This window comes from Linepithema humile, chromosome 7, assembly GCF_040581485.1.
Source record: "Linepithema humile isolate Giens D197 chromosome 7, Lhum_UNIL_v1.0, whole genome shotgun sequence".
NCBI classification, from domain to species: domain Eukaryota; kingdom Metazoa; phylum Arthropoda; class Insecta; order Hymenoptera; family Formicidae; genus Linepithema; species Linepithema humile.
Window position 1 is genome coordinate 6,172,695 of NC_090134.1, and position 27,712 is coordinate 6,200,406.

Consider the following 27,712-nt stretch of genomic DNA (forward strand, 5'->3'; position numbering starts at 1 on the left):
CCGGAGTGAATTACAATTTTCACCATATGTTCACTCTGCCATTAAGAAATAATTGCAGAAGCAGGAAGAAAACTTCGCAATAAGTGTCAATAATTACGCTCCTTTTAGCCAGGATTTACAATAATTGTAATCATTTCATGGATATTCTAATATTAATAGAAAAGTCCTTGTATCCCATCATTCATGACCTTATCATTGATCAATGATAAGAGTCATAAGGATCTTGTCTCTTTGCACCACACATTGCTGTTTGTTGAAAGCGATTATCGATTAACTGATATTTGAGGAATACGTAACCTATCAATGCCTGTCAGAAGGAGTTTGCTTGCGATCTGGAAAATACAATCGAGAAACTATTATTTCAGGTAAAATAGACGTGATAATAATCGATAATGTGATCGAGTTCTCACGAAATTTCTTCTTTCTTGCAGCGTGAAGTCTTTCTTTACATGGACATCTGATAGCGGACGTTTTGTACGCGCGTAAGTACATGGCTTTTTAAGTAATGGAACAAAGACTTCGACTGATTACACGTTGCAATATTGGACATAATATAAGAGTCACGCGGCGATCCATAAAAGAAATTATAAACATCAGATAAGACATCAAGAGGAGACGAGGCGTCTCCCCAAACACATGATTCCTTCCTCCGGTTTTTTCCTTGAAATGTGGAATTAGCTAATTTCGAGTGAAGGTGCCACGAATGTGAGCACAGCGTTCTCTTTCTTGGCGATTTCATGGTGGTTCGCCAGTTGCACTTGTGATTCGCTCAAAAGAACACGATTTCACCTGCTTTGCGAGAAGCAAGCTGATCAACTTGTTTTCTTTTAAAGAATCATATGTTCTCTCCCGTTATCGGCAACCGCTTCGGCAAGCAATACCGCGTTATCTCTCACGTTTAACTAGCGTGAGGAAGTTATGAAATTTATTGGCAAGAGCTCGGGAAAGTGGTCGCTGTAATTCATGACTAGTCACTTGGGTTGTCTCAGTCGACTCTTCGCGATGGGCAACGAACATTCTAAAGACCAAGATAACAGAATGTAAGTGCTTGTTTAAAGTCCTTTTGATTACAGATACGTCTTTGCATATATTGCTAGAGGAGGTGTAATTATTTGAAAATCAATAACTGTTACTGGCAATTAGTTTGGTAATGTGCACAGCACGTAATATTAATTCAATTATTTTTTATCGATTTGACGCAAATACCTTACAGCGCAGATAGTGAATAATTAGTTTTTTAACACTTGTTTTTTAAATACTCTAAATAATTAAATTCTAATAATTAATTTTTTAACGATTTTGAAAATTATGTTATTTAGTATTAAATTTTACTAATTCTACAGTTTATCTAGACAACACGCGTGTTTAAAAGATATCACATTTCTTTCAAATATTTTTCAGACAACTTTGAGATATCTTTTTTTACACGCGTGTTATTCGGATATCAAATGCGAAACATCTATAATAGAATATCTTATTTCTAACATTTCTATGTTAATATTTGACGTGTGTTATAACACCCTTTACGCAATAAGAATGAAAGGACGAAGACACGATTGTAGATCAGAGTTAACATCACATAATCGATGCGATGTTAAGTCTGCATTACGTGTCGCACTGATAACTCATTGCAAAGATAATCAGCTTGCACACTGTGTCCACGCATGAGACACACTCTTTCGTATCAGTCAGTCTGTCTCCCATTTTCGCGTTTTAAGCCGAGGGGAAAGTCAATAATAAATTCGTGACGTATGTGCGTGTATATGAAACGGTCATCTTCCCCGCCACGCTCGCCGACGGCGAAGATAAGACAGTCGCGCGAAGCGTTAGTCTATATAAAGCATGTCCTCGAAGCGGTTCCTGAAACCAATCGGCTGCAATTTGACGGGCTTCCTCCGTCGATCGAGCGGCTTGCGTTACGCCAGCCTTGAACCTGAAAACTGTCGTCAGCAACAGCTTTTGTGCAGCGACAGGTAAATCGTTTGCTGCGTGTAAATTGAATCCCGCCGAACACTGTCCGCGCGTGCAACGTGTAAAACGCTTTGCGTCATCCGCTTTTTGTTGAATTTCGCTGAAGAAACATCGACTTCATCGCGTGAGGTTTTTTTACACAAATTGACTGCGCGAATTGCAATTTATTTACAAATTTGATTTTTGCATTAATATGGATGCTTCGATTAAAGAGAACGTTTTCGATGGCTATTGATTGTTGTTGAGAATGTTAATGCATTTACGATTCAATTATCATATAAATTCAATTAAAGCATTTTAATCTATGTTATTTCAACAAACAAACAAGTATAGTACTCAGTTTTATTAATAGTAGAGAAATATCGTGTATATATAGCGTGTATATATAGCGATTCACAATGTATTCAGATAAGATATTGTAAAAATACGAAACTACACTATCCAATAATCGATTTTTCTTTTCGTTATCTGTCTTAGAATTTTAAAATGTTTTTCACATTTTCCTTTGTTTTTCCAGTATTTTTCAACTTCTCTTCCGTATTCCTTATTTTTCCCTGTTTTTTTTCCAACATAATTAACATTTTTTTCTAGTTGATGCAAAGGAATGCGTGTTAGAAACAACTATACCTGTGGCTACATATACATGTATATATATATATATTGTATGATATAATACTTCAATAATTTTACAACTAACCGGAAAACAATGCACAGTCACGATTTATATAAATCGTAAGCTAAACTTTGATCCAGTCGAGGCGAAACGGAAGCGTTGTCAGTCTACGTTGAACTTTGTTCCCGTCACGATAGTATGTTTTTAAAATTCTAAAACGTTTGCAATTATTTGCATATTTACTCACAATTGAATGTAATGACAAGTGTGCAATACGATAGTGCGATAAAAGCGCGTGCGTCAAGACGTGCCTCTTTGCAGGCATGTGCTCTGTGCAGCTAACACGAATCCAATATCTATTAATATGTTTTGAAAGACTTCAAAACTTTAAACTTCTCATTTCATACGATTATATATTTTCATTACCGATAACGATCTTTATTGTCAAAAGAAAAATATTACAAAAATTAGTATACATATATATAATACATTACATTGCAACGTAAATAATTTTAATTATACCTAATGTAATTAACATCAATGTATAAATTGAATTGTCGTTAAAATCGATATCCGAATAAATTATTAACTTTGAACGGATTAATTCGCGCATGCTTTAATTTCAAATAACATTTACGAATGAATGTCTCTCTGCGCAGAATACCGTTTCAAGTGTATCGATCAACTTTTGAACGAATTAAAAAAAAATCAATGGGGCTTGAGGTCGCGTCAGTCTGAGGTGCCTTTAACAGATACGGCGGTGCTCTTTATTCTCCCCACACTCTTTGATCTAACCGACGCGATCACGTCACTATCGCGTTCTCTATCCTACCGCCGTGCGGTGCGTGAGTGTGTGTACTCAAACCTGACGTTCATTTGCAGGATTCGAAGCAGTAGTCAGCCAGACTGCAGCAAGAGCAATACGTCAGTCATGTCGAGCTTGAAGCGCGATCAGCTGGGCCAACGAGGAAGCGGCGACGCGCAATGCGCCGGTCTTTTGCGTGGCCTCGACCACATACGGGATCCACAGTTGAACAAGGTAGGCTTTATACACAACGCAATAAACTATAATTGTTATTCGTCATGCGTTCGGAATGAAATAATCACTCGTAACATGTATCATCGTTGTATGCGATCGACGTATTTTGATTTTCAATTAAAAGCCAGCTGTGAGTTAACACAGTGTGGAAATTTACCGCGAGTAGAGAAAACTAACGAGTGACTCGAATTTTTATGAAATAAAGAACATTAATTTTAGCACGCTTTTGATCTTTTTATTATCAGCGATAAACGGATATTTATATTTCTATCGAATGAGCATATGTCGTCCTAAAATATCGATATTTGCGTGACTAATCACATAGAGCCTACCGAGAGAGATAGAAAGAAACGCTTTCATCAGATACTTGGATCTGATTCAAGAAAATAAATAGAGAAAAATGGCAACGTGACGTAGCACGTCTAAAATCCGCAGCTTCTAAGATCACGCCATGCCGTACAGAATAGAGATGTGAGAATACATCAGCTGATTTCTGTCAAAGTCGTTTTACTCTGGATTGAAAAATTTCAGGCCGATCTAAACAGAATTTCTTATTGTGACTTTGATTTCATACCTGAAAAAATGAATCAGTTGTTAATACAATCTTTATGAAATACGATGAGAAAACACTCGACTGAAATTTGCAAATTAATAATTCATACGTAACACTTTAATCATTTATACTGAACAAAAGTTCTACAAATATTTTTATTGGAACTTTTAAACTTTGCTACGTACAATTACGCGTGGCAAATTAAAATATCATTCGACAGCAAATTACAGAATGACTTCGCAAAGTTCTCGTTCTTCGAGCCACGCTTGCGCAATCTCGAAACACCAAGCAGCTTATTTACAAACTGGTACGGCTTAGTTTTCGAATTTTCACTTGAAATTCTTTAACTGGAAATTGAGTTTCAGTCACGTTTAAATATTCTGTAAGATAGAGATTTTAATCTTTTATAAAAAGTAAGAGTTTGTCTCTTTTTTTAGCTACTTAAACATGATAGTAAAATATTAAATCATCAATTTAGAAAGTTATTCAAGAGTGATTCTAATCATTATTGTCATTGGTTCTAAGAAATTAGTTTAATAAATGCTTTTCACGATACCATTCATAAAATAGTCGAAATTTATAAATTAGCTTCAATTAATTAAATTGTGAGAAAATCATGGAAAAGTAAAAAAAAAATCAAATTTTGTTTAAAACTGGCGTTTTTCGTTACGATCGTTCTATATTATTTATAACGCTGCTTGGCGACTGGTCTCGTTTTACAATGCATCGGGTATACGTAATCTTTGCGGTAGGTCACGAAGTCACTTTATATTCAAGAATGCAAGAATAGGGCGGCCTATCGATCCGTACACAGGCCGAAGGGCCGCCGTCACGGGAGTCAAGAACCCCGGCAACCGTTTCCACGGTCGGTTGTTTGTCATAGGATGCGAAAATCCCGCAGAAAAGTTCCGTGATAGTGCGCCGAGATAATGGAGACGGATTGGTGGAACCTCGTTCCGGATCGAAATCGTACTCCGCGCGTTCCTGAAACTCTGCTCGCTCTGGATGGAAGGGTATTCTTGCTTGTCCGATTTTTTACGGTTTTATTATGACTCAAGTCTGCACACTTTCTCTTTTTCAATTCTCGTCAAAATATTAACTTTCCTTTCTTAATGATTGTCGTCTTAACTTTTATTTTAGGCCTCTATTTTAGCGTAAGATTTATTTATGTGGTTGTATTTAATAATTTGAGGCTTATTTATTGTTTGTTGATGAAACAGAAATTTGGATTTTAACATCTACATAATTAATTCTGATTGATTTTAAGATTCTTCACTTAATTTATTTTTGTCTCCTTGTTAATTTAATATCTGGAAATACAATTATAATGTTAGTTGTCAATTATCATGGTAGGAAATATATAAGGTTTACATAAATATATTAACAATTAATCGTGAATTTCTAGAAATATACTGAGATATAAAATATTCCCGCATACGGTCGTATATGACCTCGGTATTATCAACTTACGACTTACATTTAGGCACGAATATACAGCAATAATTGTATTTTATCAAAGAAGCATAACTCAGATATTCAAATTATTACATTAAGTAACGTGAAAAAATTCTAAGCATATTTTAAAACTAATCAAATTTTAAATGAAAATAATTTTGTGCAAATATTTTTATATATTTTTTTAAATGACGAAATATGAAAAGTTGAGTTGATTTCCCTTTGATTTGTTGTATTTCTAAAATTTGGAAAGTTTTAAAAATGATAACTTTTGTTTAACTGATTTACATTTTACAAATTAACTTGTTAATAAAGTTTCACTCAATTGTTAATTTTAAACCTAAGAATAATGGTATAAAATATTTTGCTTGAATGACATATAAGAGTGACAAACTTTAGATAGAATTAGTCTTTGTTTTACGGTGCACATTAGCAGGTAAAAAAAAAATGGGCCCACCTAATGGAAAAGTACAGGCTCGATTGCAGACGTTGATCTGTGTCTGTTGAATTAGATCCAATTGCAATTCGCTCTGCTGACTGTCGCATATTTCGAAAAAGATTGTCTTTCGAAAGCATGCTTGAAATATTGCTATACCTGACAATACTTAGCTTGAGGGAATTCGGAATTGTCAAATAATTTAATTTTCTCACAAAGATTTCTCTAAGTTCTATTTTTTCTGAAAAATCATTCTTATATAACAAAAAAAAAGGCAGATACTACTATCATTACGCTAGATATGTTATCACATTGCATATTCGCACTCCATGACTACGCGATATGACAATACAGTGCTATCGATAACAAACATATAGATATATCACAGAAGAATTGCAATATATTTTTCCAAAAATTTCAGGACGTTTAAAAATTGCGAAACTTCCCGAATTCGGTTGCTTTCTTTGTATTTTTTATGTCTAAATAATTCGAATTTTTTAACAAATATTTTTGCACATAAAGGATTCAAGTAATTAATTAAATTACTAAGAAGGGATCATCTATAGATTGTGATTAAGGAGCTCATAAATAGAAGGAACAGAGAGAATATCAGTATATTTTTATTCTGTATATTTTTAATAATAGCATTGCTAATTTCTTATGAAAACAGCAGGATGATCAACGCGAAGTGCAGTTATCAAAGGAAACGCTGCAGACAGTTCAATTATTATTGATGTCAGAATGAATTGATTTGATTATCACGTAGCATTCGCGCGAATAATACATCAGCTCGCTGAACTTTTCCGGCGTTCGAAGGTGAAATCATTTCGCCAACTATCGCGGTTCATCAACCGCAGTCAGATAAGTCGGTCGGATAACAAAATCACCTCATAAATTACGTCTTTCAGAGTACTGGCATTTTATTAATCGAAATATTTCTTATTTCATTTTACGTCATTCCCGTTATTCTGCGCGATTCTGCAATTGTAAGTTCTTTATGATTAATTTGTCAATTTTATTTTTCTCTTGATGTTAAACTGTGACCTAAAAAAATGTTGAAAAAAATCATCCTAAGTAAGTGAATAATAACTATATATAGTGTTTTATCTCTCTTCGAGCTTCTATTTTTGCAATATTGATTTGCAGTTTATTCTAAAATTCATAAATTTTTAAAATTTTATAGTAATGCAGTGCACTCTGTTAATGATAAACTGATGCAATAAATGTTAATCTAAGTTAATGAGGAGATCGCGTCCAAAGTGCAAGCGCGAATATTTCTTAAATTTTGATGATGGAATAACGTATTGACAGCAATTATTTAATTAATTGGTATTTCATTATCTGGCACAGTTTTACATTCGCTTTAAAAAGCATTCGCAGTGTCCTTGTAAAATACAATTACGTCACCGAGTCGAGAGTGAATACTTTATTCATAGTTCATATAAATATATAAAGAAGTGCACTTTATATATGTTACGCAATTTTTCTACGTTGTATATTAAGCTGTAATTTATGTATAGTGATAAATTAAGAATTTATAATGTGCATTTAAAATACAGTTTTTAATTCAGAGTTATATGGGATGTTCAATAAATCATTGTATAACCGACAAGGATTTTTCATAAACAAAAAACAAACAAAAAATATAAATGTTTTATGCATATGAATGGATAATTTATTGTTTCAAATTTTATGGGTTAATTTAATTTTTACATAACGTCATGTATTCCAATTAATTTAATCTAAAAGCTTGATTAGATATAGCTATATTGCCGCCGGCATTATAACGATGTTATCCTTGCCAGCGAATGTGGATCACGAGTCCACGTTTAAATAAAAGTCCCGAGGGTGATTTCTGATATACATACGTGTCACCCGAGTTGCTTCCATCACCGGATCTCACCGTGATTGGATTTTACCGCGTATCGTGATCAACGTATTTGCAAAAATTAAAGTGGGACGATGATCGGCTGATCACTTTTCACCCACTCTCATTACGATTGCACAGTCAGCAATGTTGAGTGTCATCCTTTTAATTGCGGTCGGAGTCAAAGTTATCAGAATCAATGATATCGAATACACTTGTCTGTCCTTGCTAATTGACCAGAGATTAAAAATGATTCGTAATAGAGAAAAAATAGCGATAACGTGCGCGTGATATACAAATGTTTTATGTATCTTATAAAAATAAAATATAGAAATAGATAGAAATGATTGAATTTAAATACATTTCAATGTCAATAGAAATTGGAAGCCGAATTGCTGGTTTTTCTTCCGGTATTTGTATTTCGATTTTTTTGAAATAATAATTAATAAAAAATAAACGCGATCTTATCACGTTACAGGGCATGGCATTCACTATCGAGGAGAGACAAGTTCTAGGAGTACACGGTCTCTTGCCGGCGGCTGTGAAAACCCAAGACGAGCAACTAGAGCTCTGCCGCCTTAATCTGGAGCGCTACACGGACGATCTCTCGAAATACATATATCTCATAGGCCTACTGGTACATGAACACGGGCGATTATCGCTTGATCGGGGACGTTAATTAGTCCGCCTCCCGCTTGATCAGGCCGCACGTTCTCTCTCACGTTGATTTTTCACACAGAGTCTTGTGTTCCTTAGGACAGAAACGAGAAGCTCTTCTACCGTTTGTTGGTAGAAGATGTAAGTAAAATGATGCCGCTGGTGTACACGCCAACTGTGGGTCTGGCGTGTCAGAAATTCGGTCTGGTTTATCGCAGGCCGCGCGGTCTCTTTATAAGCATCCACGACAAAGGGCATGTCTATGACGTTCTGAAAAATTGGCCCGAGCACGACGTACGGGCGATCGTCGTCACGGACGGCGAGAGGATATTGGGACTGGGCGACCTGGGCGCCCACGGCATGGGCATTCCCGTAGGAAAGTTGTCGCTGTACACTGCACTGGCTGGCATCAAGCCTAATCAGTGCTTGCCTATCACTTTGGACGTCGGCACTAATACTCAGGTGTGTGATAAGTTACATTTTCATTATACTTTCGCCGTTTATCGACAGAAGCTACATATAGAACGAACTGTCTCTGAGAAATATATTTCTTGATGTGCGTAAATCTCGTGTCGATTTTTTAAAATTAAAATTTACGTGTGAAATTTGAATTTCATGCTCTTCTTGCAGTCTTTATTGGACGATCCCCTGTACATCGGTCACAGACACAAACGTGTCACCGGACTCGAGTACGACGAGTTCCTGGACGAATTCATGGAGGCCGTCGTGAAGCGATACGGGCCGAACACGTTAATTCAGTTCGAGGACTTTGGCAACGCTAACGCGTTTAGGCTGCTTAGGAAGTATCGGGATGATTACTGCACGTTCAACGACGACATTCAGGGCACCGCCTCCGTCGCCGTCTCCGGATTGCTGGCGTCCCTTCGCGTCACGCAGACGAAGCTCTCGGAGAATACGATCGTGTTTCAAGGCGCCGGAGAGGTTGCGATCATGCTTTAGGCGTGATTAAGTTATATGCGAGAATTTCAGTAAATTGTGGACTATTTGTAGGCGTCGTTAGGTATCGCGGCGCTATGCGTGATGGCGATGCAAAAGGAGGGAGTGAGCGAAGAAGAGGCCAAGAGCAAAATTTGGATGGTGGACTCGAAAGGATTGTTAGTGAAGGACCGACCGAAGGGTGGACTGACGGAACACAAATTACGCTTTGCTCGCGAGGACGAACCAATCGACACCCTGTTGGACGTAGTTAAAACAGCCAAGCCCTCGGTCATCATCGGCGCAGCCGCTGTCAGAGGTGCCTTCACGACGGAAATATTGAAGGAGATGGCGCGGAACAACGAAACCCCTGTAATTTTCGCTCTCAGCAATCCAACGAGTAAGGCAGAGTGCACTGCTGAGGAAGCATACATCGCTACAGAGGTACTAAAAATCGGTTGCGCTAATCGGAGGTTTCCCAAATTTTAATTTGAAATATTTTTAGAATACGAATTTATGTGTGTGCAATTTCGCTGCGTCTGTTTAATCAACTGTTGTTTAAATCGCACAGGGGAGATGCGTATTTGCAAGTGGCTCACCTTTCCCACCTGTTACGTATAACGGCAAGACTTTCTATCCTGGCCAGGGTAACAACAGTTACATTTTCCCGGGAATCGCGTTGGCCGTTATATGCGCCGGTATGCGCACCATTCCCGAAGAGACCTTCCTTATTGCGGCGACGGCTCTCTCCGACTTGGTGTCGCAAGCCGATTTGGACAGCGGAAATCTCTATCCGCCGTTGGAGGACATACAGAAATGCTCGATGAGTATAGCTTGCGCGGTCATGAAATATGCTTACGAAAACTGTGAGTGTATTATTATAAATGTTTAAATACCAAGTATTTTGCGTATTTCGTAATGTAAAAAGATAATTATTCTAATTTAATTTTCCTTACCGCAGGCCTGGCGAGTGTCTACCCTCAGCCGAAGGATTGCGAAAGTTTCATTAAAGCGCAACTGTATGATACGAATTATAAATCGTCCATACCTCTGACTTACACATGGCCGAAATTGTAATATTTTTATTCATTTGACGAAGACTTAATCTCGCACATTTTATCGGGGTCCAGGAAAGAAAGCACATAAACGCGTTCTCGGGAATTCTTGGAAACGAATTTCACTTCTCGTATTCCTCTCAAGCCTGTTGATCGGGCTTATTTTATTTAAGGCACTTACGAATGTACCTAATTTATAAGAAAAAAAAAATAAAAAATATTAAAATGCGACAGAAAATTTATAACGCATATAAGAAATCGATGTAAAAATCGACATATTGGTTGAATAGAAAAAAAAATAGATATTGACACTGAATTGAAAGAAATGTATTTATTGCTACTCGAAACATCACTTTTTTGTAGAAGTAGATACCCTCGTTTCACGAGCAGCAGGTAATAACATTTTTATCTTGTAGATGTAGTATAACTAAGATCAAACAAAACTTACACGGATGATACAATTGTGCAAATCAAGGGTGCTTGTGACAAAAAAAAGTAGAACCGCGGTGGTCTTTGCATGTGCACTACACCACTTTCTGTAATATGCGGTATACATTTGATTTAACTTAATTGTCGTAGAAGTATAGAATCGGCAAAAATTTTATTTCATTAGGCCAGAGAAACTCATAGAGTAAAGCGGCAAATACGTTACACGCTCTTCGTTTGCAACGTATCGAAAAATTAAATTTCACATCTGAATAAAAAAAATCGTTGGAAACATTTGCTAAGATAATTATGTATTCTTACGTTTTAAGATGTATATAATTCACAACGATAAATTGGTGATCGTTACTCACACGCTTCCTCTTTCGCTCGCTCGCTCGCTCGCTTTCTCTCGATTTCTGTCAACTCTACCGACGTGTACGCTTTAAAACTACAATTCTTTTTATCACTAGCTCGATACTTACTGCTAGAACACGTCCGTGGTCGTCAATTTAATAACGAACAGATAATTATAAACCGCGGACCCAAAAATTGATCTTTACTCGAAACGCGTTTTTTCCTTTGCGGCTTAATAACATGGTAATAAATTTACGGGACAAAATGTACAGAAGAGCATTTAAAAAATTGTTTATAATTGCGGGACTCTGTTACGCTACACTGAGCAGACACACTGGCCATTGCGCGCCAGTAACGGGGACCTCGTAGCCATTTCGTGATCGATAATCGCGATAAAAGCAAACAGACGTAACTATCAATCAGGGATCTTATCGGTAGCAAGAATTAATCTGATTGCTCGTCGTTGAATGCACCTGAATTAGTCCAAGTTCCACGGCACCACCGCACTACTGCTTTCCCTACGTGTAGTTCCGTACGTATAGTTACGAGAGTTCTATAACATTGCGAACCGAGTCGCGTGAAAATTCCAATTATCAGTATTCATATGTACACGCGCAGTTTCTTGATGTCGGTGTTCGTGCCTCGCCATACGTCATCGGGTCTCGTTGCTACTACGAGAGAAACATGTTTTCATGAAAAGTAATGATATCAGAACGAAGACGTAGGGCAGTAGTGTCGTTGAAAGTGGAGTGTCTGTCCAGCAAGGAGGTCGGTCCCTTTCCTAGCTTCATCGAGAGAGCGAGTGTGATCGTTCGTGAGACTGTTGGGAGTCGCCGGCTGCCCGTGGATCCGGTAATCTCTGGGACGCTGGCAGCGCGTCGAAAAATGGATGTGTCAGTGCGTCCTTCAGAGTAACGCGTTGCGAGGGTTCATATTCCAACATTCTCTGAACGAGATCGAACAACTGACGATGTTCTTCGTCATCGGAGAGCATATAACGCTGCAAACAGATATATGAGAATGTTAATTGCTTTGCAAAATCGCGAATTTCAAAGCTCGTATGAAATTATGCATTGGTTGAAAACCGTTCGATTTTCAATTGGATATTTTCAATATTCGTCTTCTCGTTAACATTTTGCGTCGCGTTCTTTCGTTCCAAAAAATATCATTTTCAGTATAAAAGAATTATTTAAATACAATGCGAGACCTGAACGAGTAGTTTGATACGGGCTTAATCGAAGTCGAAAGAATTGAAATACTAACGTGCAACGGCTTGCAATTGTCTCGCACGTATCTACCGGCCGAGCTCTTGTCGTCCCAGTCCAGTTTGCCGTGGTAGAAGTACTTGGTCTTAGTCTTGCGAGCCATGCGATGCGGTATCGTGCCAAGTATGCGCTCCATCATAGCCAGGTGCTCGCGATTATCGTGCGTTTGGAATAACGTGATGCCCAGGTATAGCTCGAACAGAATGCAGCCGATGGACCAAACGTCGCATGGCTGCGACCAGCCGAGCTCTGCACGCAGAAAACACAACAGCACAACGGTGACGATAATGATATAACGACGCGCGTCCGACCGCGCTTAAGTATTTTAAGCACTCACCTAAAATTACTTCGGGCGCTCTATAGTGTCTTGTGCTAACGATCGTACTGTGATGCTCGTGATCGAAAGTGGCGCTACCGAAGTCGATGAGTCTGATGTCGGTTCGTTTCACGCGTCTCGTGTCCCTCCGCTTGAAAAGGAAGATCTTTTTTAAAACACTTTAGAACGGAAACTTATCCTGTATACCGAATCAAAGTTTGGCAATGTAGTAATTGTCGATATCACGACGGCAGCACACCTTTTTATTGTTATATGTACTGTCGTAGTCCGAGTCGACGAACAAGATATTCTCCGGCTTCAGATCTGTGTGCGTCAGCTTGTTGTCATGTAGAAATTTCACGGCGTAGCAAAGCTGATAGCCCATGTGCCTAACGTGTTCCAATGGATAAGGCTGGTAATTGTTATCCCTCTGCAAAAATAAGTCGTCGTCAGCATCGGATTGATGTTAGTTGAGCTAAGTTGATAGATATACAGTCATCTGGCGTGCAGCTGTACGTACCAAAAAGTCGAAGACGCTCAAGCCGAGCATTTCGAACGCGATGCACATATGTCCGTGATAATTGAACCAATCAAGCATCTTCACGCACAAGCTAGAACGGAACGACGTTTGATTAGCTATCTAACCCTTTCATTAAGCCTCAGTTTATTCCACATTACAATTAAGATATAAATTAAGTTGCAATAGAAAAAGAATTCTTGTGGATTCGAATAGATCGAAGAAGCCGAATAGTTACGTAACTTTATCGCGCAATTGTATAAGAGTTAGAGAAGAAATAAAACTGGATAAGACACTAACTGCTGGCCTTCCGGGTCCTTAGCGGCGATCTTCTCAAGAGCGTTTATCTCCAACTTCGCTGCCTCCCTGTACTTCTCCACGTTCTTAATAATCTTCAGAGCCATAACATGATCCCTGCAATGTTTTCATACGGAAATCATGATTTCCCCGGTATCGGATATCTCGTCGGTCGAAATCCAGCGGCGAGATTAAAGCGCGGTACTTGGAAAATTATTTAAGCGCGCGCGTGCGTGCGATCGTTTCGCAGTGATTTCGCTATTCCGCTAAACAGATCTAATTCGCGGCCGTCGTGAAACGTGCCCGGCCGCGTAAAACAAAGTGCAAGGCCATCCTATTATTGCGACCACTCGCGCGTCATTTTGTGACAGTGCCGGGATGGCTATTTCTGCTCTCTCTCGCCGCCCGAAAGCACACACCGGTTGCGAGTCGTCGTAACGCGCGCATTTAGGATTTTCCTCAACCGCAAAACGACGATGACGCCGAGGGAAGAGAGATATCCGACACGGTGGCGAGCGCGCCCACGCGCGCGCGCGCGCGAGAGAGAGAGAGAAATAAATAAATAGAGATGTACGATGTGAAGAGAGAGTGTAAAAAACCGATGCGCGAGACGCAAGGTAAATTACCAATACCTACTTATGTGAGCTGACACTTACATTTGTAAGTCCTTAACCTTGACAACTTTTCCAAAAGTACCCTCTCCTAGGGTGGCCAGTACTTTATCTGCAATGCAAAAATCGGGGTAAATGTCCAGCGGATACGAGCCGCGCGACCCGACGGAGAGTGCTCGCCTGCGTTGACCGACCGGGGCGGCGACGATCCGGGGGCACCCTCTCGCTCACCTTCAAGCGAGTGCCCCCCCAGTCCGCTCTCGTCGCTCTCTTTTAGATAAAAGGGGAAAAGAAAGGCCCGCTCAAGGAGAACCGTCGCGCTCGAAAGGTTAATAAAAAAAAAAAAAAGAGAAAAAAAAAAGAAAAAACGATAGGAAGAGGGGGGGAGAAAAGAACGAAGAAACGCGGGCGAGACTCTTCCGCGTGGGCGTTCGGCCGGTCGTGTTATCGCCGTTTATCGCATGTATAACACGCGCGCGCGCGGTTTATGGTGAACGGAATAACGAATAAATGAAGAACGGTATCGTGGAGTGAAACGAGATATCGATCGGATACTGTTGCTCTCCTATAAAAAGGCCCTAAACGGGTATACAGCCTAACTATATGTACGAGCGCGCCGGACGTGGCATTTACTGTCGATCGGAGGTGGAGCACTCCTCCTCCTCCTCCTTCTTCTTCTTGTTTCGTCGTTTAAGCGACGCGTAGGCGATGAATTAAAGAGAACAAGACGCGAAGATTGAAAACAAGAGTACGCGGGCGGGACAGTAAATGCCAGACGTCCTCGCGCGCAGGTAATAAGAGCGTGGAACACATCATCCCGAGGAGGACATATCGAGGAGATAGCGCAAGCGGGCTTTCGCCGTCTTTCGTTATCGTCTCTGCTCCCTTCCTCCGACTCTCTGTTGTCTCCCGCGCCACCCTCGCGCATCCGCGCGGGGATCTCGCGAGGGGGATGCGACTCGGTTCGCGATGGAGAAAAAAAAAAGAAGCTTTTGCGCCGGCTTCCCGATAAACGTCGTCGTCGGGTCTGACGGGTTTCCTTTTACGTGCTGTTGAGACTCGTGGTGACTATATATGTTACTTATATCTTTCTGAAATTAAATAATCATACATAAGGCAGACAGACAGGAAGTGACTGCTACTTTTTTTTTGTTTGTTGCTTTTCGCGTGTTCGCGGAATCAGCGCGCGATGAAAAAAGTCTCAGTGTCCGAAAAGATCGATGGGAAGAATAATCTCTCGATCTAGACAGGGAATCGCGCTTAACGTGTCTAACAAATGTATTGCACGAGTAAGTGGTTTCCATACATATATATGTATATAGTATAGATGCGCGTACGTGTACACTGAACAGCGGGGCTCAGTGAGAACATGAACACATCGATAGTGTGATTAACGCGTGAATTGTTACTCTTGTCGTGGTGTAGATATTGTTTCATATATATATATATAATGCCTATAAATTTTAGGCAGGGAGAAGTGAAAGAGTGAAAGAAAGAGAGTAAAAGAGAAAGAGAGCAAGAGAGAAGTAGAAAGAAGAGAAAGAAAAAGAAAGATAGAGGAAGAGAGACAGAGAGTATGGGCAGATACCGTAGATAACCGATCGATCAATTAATCGACCTGAGGCTTGCTTAAATCTACTACAATGAGTGTATTCACGTATTCACGAACATCTATTTGCCAGGATGTCGCCGGATTGGTATACAAGGTGGCCGTCTTCGTCGTCCTCGACGGAGGGCGGTCGTGGGCTCTATTTGGGCCGGCGGTATCGGTATCGGCGCGTTGGCCAAGAGTTGGACCCCAATACGGTATCCCGGTTCGCGTTGTTCCAATTCGGTATGTCGTCGAAGTGGATGCGTGTATCCCGCAGAGAGTGGCCGTGGACGATGATCCGCCGATTCCGCATCCCATGGCAGTCCACGTGACAGCATGACGATATGGGGGGGGGAGGGTAGGGGCTCCCAGGTGAGACGGCAGCCGTGTCAACCGAGTCATCACATCGTGTCATCCGTCACCGTCCATCACCACCACCGCCGCCGCCGCCGCCGCCGCCGCCGCCGCCGCCGCCGCCGCCGCGAGTCGGCGAGGACCCGTGTAACACGCGGCAGAGGACGTGTGTAAGCACGTGGACGAACGTACGAGTGTGTCGGTGGGGGTAGGAGGGTAGGATAACATCGTCACCGTCATCGTCATCATCGAGAGTGAGATGCCAACCCGATCCGAGCGCCCGGTCGACCATAGAGTGTGTGAGACCAATCCGTGTGTGCCATATCCGTTTCCGTTCCATTCCATTCCATTACAACGGAGATGGTAACCCAACAATCAGAGAGAAAGGGGAGAGGGCAAAATGGTTTGCCAAGTCAGAAAGTTGCGGTTACGAATTTACCATTCGGCACAAAGCGCATACTATGTATTCTTTTTTTTTTAATTTATTTATTATTTTTTTTAATTATTATTATGCTTTTCTTTATTTTATCTTTTTTGCGTTACCTTTTCGCCGCAGCGTTTTCTTATTTTTAAATTACTTATCCGTTTTTCTTTTTTTCTTTCTTTTTAGTTTTTATCTCGCTCGCCTATTACTCGTTAATGTACTCGTGTTAGACCTGGTATATGCGTGCCTTGAAGGAGCCGTCTCAAAAAGCCGCGCAGTCGGCCCTACGAACTTAGAGCCCTTCATATACGATACGAAACGACCATGAATTCACATTCTAAAACGTAGGCAGATAGAGAAAAAGCAGAGAGAGAATCATGTGCGTTATGTATATGTACAAACCGCGGCAAGGCTACATGGCAATGATTTTATGAACAATATATATATATGTATACATATTGCATGCGTCTCTACTGTATTTGGTTTCAGCGATTTTTTTTTTTTTTTTTTTTTTTTTACGAATAATACAACGAATTGTTCTCCATTTACCCGGATCCCAATCTCGGCGAAGGACAAATAAATAAAAAATAGAATTAAAAAAAAAAAAAAAGAAAAGAAAAATTTATGGACGACCGGACAGCTTCTTCGAAGTGCTCGTAACACGTTAACCTTTTATCTAACACGTTCGGAGAGAGGTAGCTTTGTTAAATAAACTTTGTTAATTGCTTGCTTAAACTCGTCACAAGTACTTACGTGTTCACGCGAACGGTTGCACCATGATGATCGATCAAATCTCTCTCGATCCTCATGAAACATGACCGTCGCGAGCGATTTGCACAGCGATTTAACCCGATCGGCGTGTCTTTTTTTTCTTTTTCTCTTTTTCGACCCTACCTTATCGAGAATATACCAACGCGAGCCGATCGTCGTTTTGGATCGTCAATCGCTACTATTTTGTCATTTCTATATACGGTAAAACAGAAAAAGAGAAGCAGCGCCGCGTACTCTTTCGTATTCCATTGGCGATCAGCATCAAAATGGGTGCACAATTTCGGACAAACTGTTATTATCTTTGGATACAAATCGGATATCGTGCCGAGGTCTATTCGAATTCTCTATCACGTGCCAGCTTTAACTATTTAATCAATGTATCAGTAAATACTTTCGATATATTTTCAAGCCAGATAACCGAATCGAGCCTTAGCGTAAACACAAACAGCATCCATATCGTAAGTGTATATCTTAGGTATGGAACGTGACTCTCAATCCCCGAGGAACTGACAATGTTACACTCGCGGGTCGTCGATAAGGTAGCTCGAGGTACTCTCACGGCAAACATTTGGCAGACGTGCGGAGTTTAGCTTATCAAAGAGAGCGAGAGGCGGCGATAAACTACACACTACGGTTAATGGACTTTTCGGCGATTAGCGCGGACGAACTCCGCCCGCGTGACATCAGACAGCGCGAGTGTGTTCTGCGCGGGGAGGAGGTGCCGGAATGAGCGAAGGAAGGAGTTCAACACCGAGCTGCGCGACTTCTCGCACACAGATACACAAACCACACGCATACGCGCGGCCAGGGAAGAAGAGACAAGACAACGGACACGCTCTGCTTAAAACGACGCCGCTTTCGCGAGCGCGGAGAGGAGGAGCCGCGGCTCGACAACTTACAATCGCGCCGTGGATCGCGTCCACCTCGTTAATCGCACTCGCGCCCGAGGAGGCTACCGTGCCCCTCGACGGGTTGTCTTTCTGCTGATTACGATGGCTGCTTTTCTTATACTTGCTGGCGATGAGATCGGTCGTACTGGGATGCGCGTTCACCTGTCCGCCGCCGGACGCCAGCTGGCTGTAGGTGTCCTCCATGGCAGCGTACTTTAGAATCAGACTCTGAATCTCTTTGCGTTTGGCCGCACGATCAGAGATCGTCGGATCGTCCGCATCGTCGGCTAGCGCGTCGCGCGAGTTCCGAGCGACGTTCTGGCCGACGACCTGGTCGTTGAAGCTCTCCGTGTTGGCGATCGGTGTCCTGTCCGGGTCGACCGCGATATCCTTCCGGTCCGCGTACGTCGACGGATCGATCTTAATCGGCCGAGACAGCCTGAGGGACGTCGAGTGAGCGGTCTCCAGCTGCTCGCTCTTGCCGTTCCGACGCAGCCTCACTTTACGACTGCGCGTTTCCGCGTGTCCAGACTTGTGTCTACCGTAGCGGCGATAAGCGTCCGAGTTGAGTAGAATCTGCCGGTCCATGCGGCCGTAGGCGGGCGTCTTTTCGCGCCTGGATTCCTTGCTTATCGCGGAGCTCACATACGGGTAAGCCTTCTCGCTGAGAAGGACGCTGGTGGGACTCTTGATGACGCTGCGGGTCATCGATGGCTCGAGAGTCTTGTCGTCCCGCACGAACGGGCTGTCCTCCCGATGATAATAGCTGTGATCGCGCTCCTGTCGCCGCGTGTAACCGCGAGCGCCTCGTTCCTGCGAGTCGTCGGCCTGCCGCTTGCCGGAGTACTTGTCCAGAATCGTGCTGTACTTGTCCTCCAGGCGACTCCGCGTGCTACCCAATCGGCTCGTGTCGGGCGTTCGTCTCGCGGTTGCGGCACCGCGATCGTTGAGCGCGGATGCCCCGCGTACCCGCGTGGTCAGCTTCTGCAGGAGACTCGTGCAGGAGTCGCTCAGCAGTTGCGTCACGCTCGTCGTGGTGGACGCGCGCGCGTAACGACTCCGTCGTGAGGTCGAGCCCTGTCGAGAGTTCGACATTGTGTCGCGCGGCGCGAATATAAACATCTGGAACAGCTTGAAATTGCCACCGAATCGCGAAGCTTACGAAACCCCCCAAGTTTCCGGGTTAAGAAAATCGACGAGTCCTCAAGCTCGTTCCGTTGGATCTTGCGAGGCGACTTCAGCGCGACATGCCCGAGCCTCGACTTCAGCCGAGTCGTGCGAAGAGAGAGGCCGCGGGAGCAATCGTAGATGAAGACACCGAGGCTGACGAAACAGTTTTCTACGCAGGTACATCACTACGGAAGGGCGCGAGTACGCCGAGATGGACGCGCGAGAGGAACGCCGTCGAGGAAGACACTAAACTATGACCACGACGACGGTCAAGAGAGACGACGACGGCGACGACGTCGGCCGTTCACGAAGACGACAACGACAACGACGACGACGACGACGACGACGACAACCACAACGACGACGAGGAGGAGGCGAGACTCGGTACGCCCCGCCAAATACTCTCTCGCACTAAAAATACCAAGAAGCGGTGGTGAGCCCGCTCCGACGAGAACGATTCGTCCTCCACTCACGAAACCGACTCTTCGAGAGCGATCAGAAGCGGAGCGAGAGCGAAGAGAGAGAGGCTGATTAGCGCGTAACTCGCACGGCGAAAGAGAGACGCGCGAATAGAAATAGAGGAAGCGAAGAGAGAAGAAGTGCAGGCGGAGAGAAGAGGAGAGACAGGTGAAGAGCGAAAGGGAGGAGGGATCATCGCCGTATTACGTAAATTGTCTCGCGCTTATTCGGAACGCGGCAAAGTTCCGCACGCGCGGCGTATCGACATCAAGCTACGCCGCGCCGTGCTTCCTGGTCCACGAAGAGACCTCCTCGCGGACGCGCGGCGTCACGGGAAAACGCATCGACGAGCGTATGGCGCCGCGCGTTTTCACGCGCACCGCGTCGCTCTCGTACCTTGACACACATAGAAATTGCGAAACGGCCGCGACGCCAATTCGATGTAGAGTAGGTCTTGCTGCGCGGCCCAATATTGGTCACTCAGTTAACAATGTTGGCACCTTTTTTAATAGATGATATTGAGATGAAAGAACGCCGTTGTGTTTGCTTTAGCGCGGAGCGGAAAATCCTATCCGCAAAAAATAAGAAACAATGAGAAAAAATGATATACAATTAGATACTGCCTGAGGCGGGAAGAAGCTATACAATTACTGTAATTAGTACTGTAATTAATTGAATTATGTATCTGTATGAATTCTTTTTTGAGAAATTTTTTCGGGATTTTGCGTTTGCTCGCTTTAAATATAACAAGATAAGAGCTTTCTGAAGATTATCTAAAGAAAAACTGTAAAAGCAACGCTAATATCTTTATCAGTTTACAAATTAAAAATACACTATATCACGATAATTTGTTGTAATAGAATATGCACATCATATTTAACGCAATATATAATTAATTATTAATATTAAACAATGATATTTACTAATAAAAAAAATATCCTCGAATAAATTTGTGTAATCTAATTTAAAAATAGTCAAAACCGGTCAAAATTTTCATGTAAATTAAGTATTGAAAATCCTGCCGATAATTCATGAAATATTAAAAGCTTAGTGTGAAGTCTAGCTAAAATCAAAAGCACTTGATTAACAGATTGGTAGACAAATTTGTGGACTCTAATACTATTAATAAAGTTCGAGTTGATCTTCCAAGGTTGTCAAGTCGAAGATATCGTCCTGTCGCAAATTTTAAATCCGAGTATCAGTATAAATACACGCAGTTTACAAAATAATGACGCAGTTTGTTCGCCCACAAATACCACTTCGGTTTCGGAATCATCACCAAAATATTTTCTGGCGAGCTAACTGATTAATTTGGCTCGAGTCAGAAATCAGCCTATTTAAAAATATAGATACGTATAGATACGTTCGTTTTATTGGAATAAAAATAAACAAATTAAATATCATCTAACATAGCTGTTCAGATAATAAGTAATCTTGAACAAAATTTCGATCGAAATTCTCTCGTTATACAAATAACGTCGAGAGTGAAGGCAAATATAATACTAATCACAGAAGATTGATAACAATCGAGATAGCGGAGCAGTAAGAAGAGTCTAAATGTTAGCCAACAGATCATTGTTATCGCCACGAGAATTTCACTTAGTGAATCATACGCCATCGTATCGCGAGGAATCCTCCTACCGAATCATTCGCGTCGCGATAAGCGGAAGCGCCAACACCGATCCGAGCTATGAAAAGTTACGCGTGTCTCTTCCGCTCTCTACCCTGCGAAAATATTGACCAAGGTTAGGCCGCGCTATCAAGTTAAAAACAGAGAGGATGATGGAGGGAGGCAGGCGCCGCGCTGGAGCGATTTGTTTCGTTCTCCAAGTTGCGTCGTCGTCGTCTTCGAGAGAGAGAGAGAGAGAACGGGCTATGCCAAATATAAACCGGTAGTCTGAAACGCGTGCGCCATGATCGTCATTTGTAGGGAAGATCAACTCGTCGTCCGCACGCCGCGTTTAAATGTTAAAGTCCTGGCCGGCTAACCACAAGCTCGGCAGGCTCGCATCGTGTCGGCGTTGCTGCTGCTACATGGCGAATGGCCAACAGAAATTTACACGTACGTTCTGCATGTAAACCCCCTTCATCGAGAGAGATATAATTTGTTTGTGTTTCTTTAAAGCTGTCCGAAGTATTTTCAGTAATAAACTTACAATTTTTTAACATCGAAACTAATAAACAATAATATTTAAAGTTTGAAAGAGCTGAACCTAGGTTCAAATTGGTCACAGCTACTTTCTCAAATATTTCGACTGTTTTTCTGACTGTGAATTTTCATGATACAAAATCGGCCTCGATTCCTCTTCCATGCATAAGGAAAAGATTGGGTTGGAGATTGGGTCTTAAGCAAACAAGTGCAAAAAACGAGCACGAGCAACGCGCATGTACAACCACACGCACTCGGGGAAGCATATAATCATGGAATGCCGTGATGCTGTACGAGGATCTCGATGCTTGGTGCTACCTCGGAGGTCGATGTATCGTTAGTTTCGGGCGTGACGTCGAGTTTAGTGCCGAACTCCCTGGTAGTCTCGGTGACGTTGCGCTGCAACCACGCGTCCCAGTCGTGCCGCGGCAACCAGGGAACGCTTCCCGGCATCAGCAGACGCAATTCCTGACTCGCGATTGTTTGAAAGGACGACGACGACGACGACGACGCGGCCGGCGGTGGACCACCGTCGGCCAGGCCGCCGCCGCCGCCGCCGAGCGCGGTCCAGCTTCCAGGATCCAGATTGACGGCGCGCACGGGACACGATATGGTTTCAGCTCAGACACACCTATACACCACGCGTCGCGTCTCACGAGCACATCTTGCCAACTGCAACGCGCGTATTTCTAAATCCAGGTTGAACAATTCTGGGTCGCCGGCCGTGCCACCAGGTTTCGCGCGACGAAGAAACGGAATCGACATTCGACTCACGGGATACTCGAACGTCTCGTATTCAAAGTTGGAGCAACAATTCTCCGTAGAACAATTCGTAATTTTTGCACTTTTGAAATCCGAAAGAACGGTCGAAATTTCATTCGATCTAGAAATGCGAAAATACTTTCGATATTGACAACTTGATCGAAAAGTGGCGCTTAGATATGAAAGCAGGTCGAAAGACGCGCCAAGTTAGATTTGATTGTCTCGAATCCGAACTTGCTGGCGAACCGGCAACGTGAAAGCTATCAGTTTTCAACGGATCGACCTGCTTGCCGGCACAACGTTCCCCGACGACGACGACGACGACGCGCGACGGCGGCGACGTTGCGTTGGCCATCTGGCGCAAACTCGCACTAAAACCGCGGCGAAACTGCGTGACGAGTCCCCCTCGAAAATAGTCGCCGGTCGAAAATAGCCGGCGTCGAGTAAGAAAGAAGAATCATCGGCATTCGGCTCCGGGTGTACACCCGGCGTGCCCGTTGCGCCACGAGTTTCTCCAGAGACTGTTCTCGCTTGGTGGAGCGCGCCGATGCGCTAACTCCTCTCCCTCTGTGTAATCTGCTCGTCTTCACGCTTCCACGTATCGATCATCATCGAGGGTCTCTCCGCCACGCATCGAAGCTCGATAAGTAGCATAAGAACTAGTTCGGACGCTTAATGCATCGAGGAGGCTGGATTGCGTTATCAAAAGCCAACTCGGAAACTAAACTCTTCGCAGATTGTTTTCGCGCTTGTTCCATTTCGCACAGATTATTATCGTTTGCTTCGAAACTTGATATGCAATAGAAGAAGTACACGAAACCTAGTCTAATCTCTTCCCCAAGCAGCACGCACTATACATAGAAGCTTGGTTTATTGTGAAATTTTATAGCGGCATCATTCGTGATGATAAAATTGATTCAATCGCTTCGTAAAGTTCTTGCATCATTCGACAAACAGCATAAAAATCTGATATGCAATAAAAGTGGTAAGAAATGCGAAAAACATGTGAAAAAACGTTTATAAATAAATAGAAAGAGAGAACCGTTCGATTATTTTTAGAGTTTGCCGTGAGAGTTCCTACGAAGTTGTAAGAGAGTACGTTCCATACATAAAGAAATTATTTTTCAAACTATCTTATACATGTACATATATGCATTTTAAAAGGAGATGGATATACCTTTGAAAAATTACGGAAAGCAATTCTGACATAATTTCTATTTCCTCTTAAATATAGAAAGCTTTGTAAGATATGCATTCCTCCTTTTTACTCGAGTTAAATTATTTGACGGATTTAAGACGGTTTTTAAAAATAAGCTTGTACCAAAATAATATCCGCTCAGCGGGACTTTCTTTGATAACGTTGCCAATAGAATACGACAGAGTACGAAGGCGTCTGCCAATGTGTATGTCTTTGTAGAACAGGGATGGAAGGTATGATCGGATCGACTGTTCGTAGGTCATCGGTCGTGTGTCGCGTATCACGCGGCGCTGTACGATTATAAATGGCAGGCGGGAACGCGTAATACTGATGCCACTATATATACCGTATTGTCCCCCCGGACTCACCTGACTCCTGGTGGATGGCGAGCGATGGCGATGTCGTTCCTGGCTAGGCGACGACGAACCATGATGACGATGAAGGCGCGTGCGGCGGGACGATGTGGGATGCGCCAGATGAGCGCGATCGCGATCGCGATCGCGGTGTCCATGTTGTCGGCCGCTGCTGGGCGATCGGCGATGACTGCGCTTGTATCGTCGTTCCTGGCTGGTTCCACGCTCGTGCTGGCGAGACCTCAGCACTCGTTCCCCGCTGAAATGTGAAAGATAATTAGTAAGATTCAAATAGAAAAAAAAAATAAATAAATTTTTAAGTATCAGTAAAATATCAATGAGACATTGCTAGAAAATGATTAAATATGAAAGTGTCGTTAAATATAATTTATCACCTTGAATTTAAGTTTTTTCGATATATCGCAAATTGTGCTGGCCAAATGAATATTGTAACGCTTGATTAAAATTAGTTTAAAAAACTAAACATGTTAAATAATAACGTAGCGTAGAAGTACGAGGTTTAACATGATCTAGAGCGAAACTAAATGAGAATCAAGGTTGTCATGTATAACATGTTACTATCTGCGTATATAACCGTGAGATGACCCAATTAATTTGCCGTCCTCAAATAGACTATCGTGCTTGCTTGATAGTGAACACATCTGCTTGATAGTGATTAATCTTAAACACTGCAGAACATTCTACCTAAATAAAAGTATGAATAGCGTATTGTTGCACAACTTCGTCAACAAAGAGCCAATAACATTTCATCGATGTGTACCAACGATTTATGTAACATTACTCACAAAAAATAACGATGCTATAAAAATAGCTTTAGATATAAATATTCCTTTATCCACCAGCATTATTCTCAAGGAGCTTAATAAAGACACGCGTGGTATTTTTATCAGCTAACTATGGCGTGACTAAAAAGGGTTCAAAAATTCGTTCGCGGTGATTCACAAACAGAACGGAAGTCGTCGAGCGCTCTAATTGGGCAGAGCTCCAACGGCGTTGAATTTCAATTATTTATCGGCTAATAAAAACCCTGCAGCGGGATTAATTTGATCTATCGGGCGAATATACGTGTGGGTGAAACTATTGTTCCAGTCTCAATGTCGCCTAGCGGCTAATCGTTAGTTGATGAGGACAATAGTGAAGCGCGCGAAAGAATCCGATGAGTCGTTTCGAGTGACAAGCCAGACGGGCCATTGTTCCGCGCTTTTTTTTTCGCGCGGTGCATCAACCGTGTGATAGGTTCATGGTCAAGCAGCGACTCGGATCCGTGCGAGCTTAAAGCAGCGAACCAATCATTCAAGATTTTCACTCGCAAAAATTTTTAGCGAGCATCGCCGAATGCAAATTCACGAGACGATTGGCAAATATAAATATTTTCAAAATGTTGTCTTATTAATGACGCTACTTTCATTTTTCAGCACGCCAATTAATAAATATTTGAGAGAAAAAGATTTTACGAAAGTAGAGAGAATGGCAGAAAACATTAGTCGAGCGAAAACATTTCACCATTCCATCTTTTGGAGCGCATCCAAAAGTTGAAAATTTCGCCGAAGATATGGTGTGACTAAGTAGGACACGGAAAATCGTCATGACAGGGATTTGTTTCACGCTTAATGGACACTCACGATTTGGCAAATATCGCCAGGAATGTTGCAAAAAGAACGAAAATATTTACCAAACGCCGAAACAATCGTATACTTGTACGTCGCATCGACGTATTTGCGCGCGAATAGGTTCGACAAATTCACAAGAAACGGCCTTATCTCTGTACATAATCACTTCGCGATGCCAATGTCACGATGCAGGAAGCGTGTCGTAAAGAAAAGATAAAACCGCCACACGTAAAATTATGTCGTTCAAAAGACCGACATGCCGACTGCAACAATCAATCACTCGTACGTCGCCGGCACACCGTATTTTTTTTTCTTTGAGCAAATCAGATCATGAGTGTTTCTTTTTGCAGAAAATTGCGCAACACAATTCAGAATTTCTCACATCTGAGAGAAGTAATCCTTCGCGGATGGAATTGCTTCGTCTCGGTAAAAGAAGTGCCAGTTTTGATTATACTATACCTTGGCATCCAGGAAGTGAAGGTGACGTACAGAACTGGCATCCTTTAATTTTCGTCCGTCTTGCGACCTGGATTGCAATTAAGGAGATTCATAAAGAAAGGGCGCGAGGAAGGAAAAAAACATGGTAGGAAACGTGTGTCCCAGGAGAGGAATCCATAAAATGAAAAACGAGATTCGTGACACTCGTTTGCATCTTACGAAAATAATCGCGAAATCGATTTGTGCATAATTTTGACGATTTAAAGAATGTGAGATAAAAAGTATTTATCGAACAACTGCATTTTAGCGCAGATAATAAAGTTAAAAATTATATATTTTACGTCGCAAGAGACAGCTGTGTTAATATCCCGCAGCAGATCCTATTTCGATAAGAGTAACAAAGTCACTTCTTATTTACGCTTATTTTAAAATAGAATTATCGCTATCAGTTTCATAATATAGCTCGATGTTGCGATCCTTTAGCGTTTAGCATAAAATAATGTATGATAAAACTTTGCAAATAATTATGCGCATTATTTAAAATGATTTAATAGATATTATTCATCGATATAATCATAAATTATATAAAAATAAAGGCGAAAATTAATTTTTAGCTAAATGTTTTCTGCTACGCGTGTTCAGTGACATCGATAATAATTATTTCCTCTTGTAGAATGTGTAATAACTTCTTACGTTATAAAGCGAGTTAGAAAGCTGTAGGCACATACTGACTGCAGCAATGAGAACCTATCTTTGAAATATTAATATTGCTAATTGTTTACGCTGATAACTCAACTAATAATGCTGCACGCCGCAGCAACACGAGAAACACGCAATCATCACTTTCGAACGCATTTCTTCAACCTCGGAAAATCTAATGGGGAAAAAACTTTCACTGCACGAGTGCAATAAACTAATTTAAATGAACAGATCTGAGCACATATAATCAGCTGATTTGATAAAATCATCTGACAGATGAAATTAGCTGATCGTAAGGTAAAGAGACAAAGAGTCACGAAAGTCAACTCGTTCTTTCTCTTTTCACCTTTCATTCACGTTTGCACGCGATGGTTTTGGTCGTTGCCGAATTGCTCGGGGACCAACCTTGACCTCGCTGAAGTTTGTGTGACCCCAGAACGAGCGGAAGAGATGGA

General features: G+C 42.0%; 2 protein-coding genes across 10 annotated transcripts in view; one reads left to right on the plus strand and one right to left on the minus strand.

Annotated features, from left to right (window-relative positions):
• Positions 1–10,908, plus strand: Men (Malic enzyme). Of its 3 annotated transcripts, XM_012360464.2 has the most exons (9): positions 1–365; positions 432–482; positions 3,467–3,623; positions 8,413–8,571; positions 8,691–9,053; positions 9,222–9,533; positions 9,603–9,971; positions 10,099–10,393; positions 10,489–10,908. In XM_012360464.2, exons 1-9 carry the CDS (start codon positions 304–306, stop codon positions 10,602–10,604), a joined length of 1,884 nt encoding a protein of 627 aa, XP_012215887.1. In that variant the 5' UTR covers positions 1–303; the 3' UTR covers positions 10,605–10,908. The 3 variants fall into 3 exon arrangements, with proteins under 3 accessions (XP_012215887.1, XP_012215888.1, XP_012215886.1); XM_012360465.2 differs by lacking the exons at positions 1–365; positions 432–482 and adding an exon at positions 902–1,040; XM_012360463.2 differs by lacking the exons at positions 1–365; positions 432–482 and adding an exon at positions 1,817–1,973.
• The window catches only part of Doa (Darkener of apricot), a 25,889-nt gene continuing 9,075 nt past the window's right edge, over positions 10,899–27,712 (minus strand). For 5 of the 7 annotated variants that reach the window (XM_012360453.2, XM_067359758.1, XM_012360451.2 and 2 more), the window contains 9 exons: positions 24,505–24,748; positions 16,038–16,116; positions 14,414–14,480; positions 13,761–13,874; positions 13,464–13,554; positions 13,203–13,373; positions 12,965–13,109; positions 12,626–12,876; positions 10,899–12,362 (listed from right to left, as the gene is read on the minus strand). In XM_012360453.2, coding sequence (XP_012215876.2) covers positions 12,150–12,362; positions 12,626–12,876; positions 12,965–13,109; positions 13,203–13,373; positions 13,464–13,554; positions 13,761–13,874; positions 14,414–14,480; positions 16,038–16,116; positions 24,505–24,748 — 1,375 coding nt within the window. In that variant the 3' untranslated portion in view covers positions 10,899–12,149. Of the gene's footprint in view, positions 12,363–12,625; positions 12,877–12,964; positions 13,110–13,202; positions 13,374–13,463; positions 13,555–13,760; positions 13,875–14,413; positions 14,481–16,037; positions 16,117–18,407; positions 22,473–24,504; positions 24,749–27,712 lie in introns of those variants that run through there. The other 2 variants (XM_012360449.2, XM_012360450.2) reach the window with 2 other exon arrangements.

Bases quoted from the DNA above. Each gene is read 5' to 3' on its own strand.
- Men (XM_012360463.2), top strand. From the start codon at position 1,843: ATGTCCTCGAAGCGGTTCCTGAAACCAATCGGCTGCAATTTGACGGGC. The intron at 8,572-8,690 runs GTACATGAACAC...TGTGTTCCTTAG, and splicing joins TATATCTCATAGGCCTACTG to GACAGAAACGAGAAGCTCTT. The intron at 9,054-9,221 runs GTGTGTGATAAG...CTCTTCTTGCAG, and splicing joins ACGTCGGCACTAATACTCAG to TCTTTATTGGACGATCCCCT.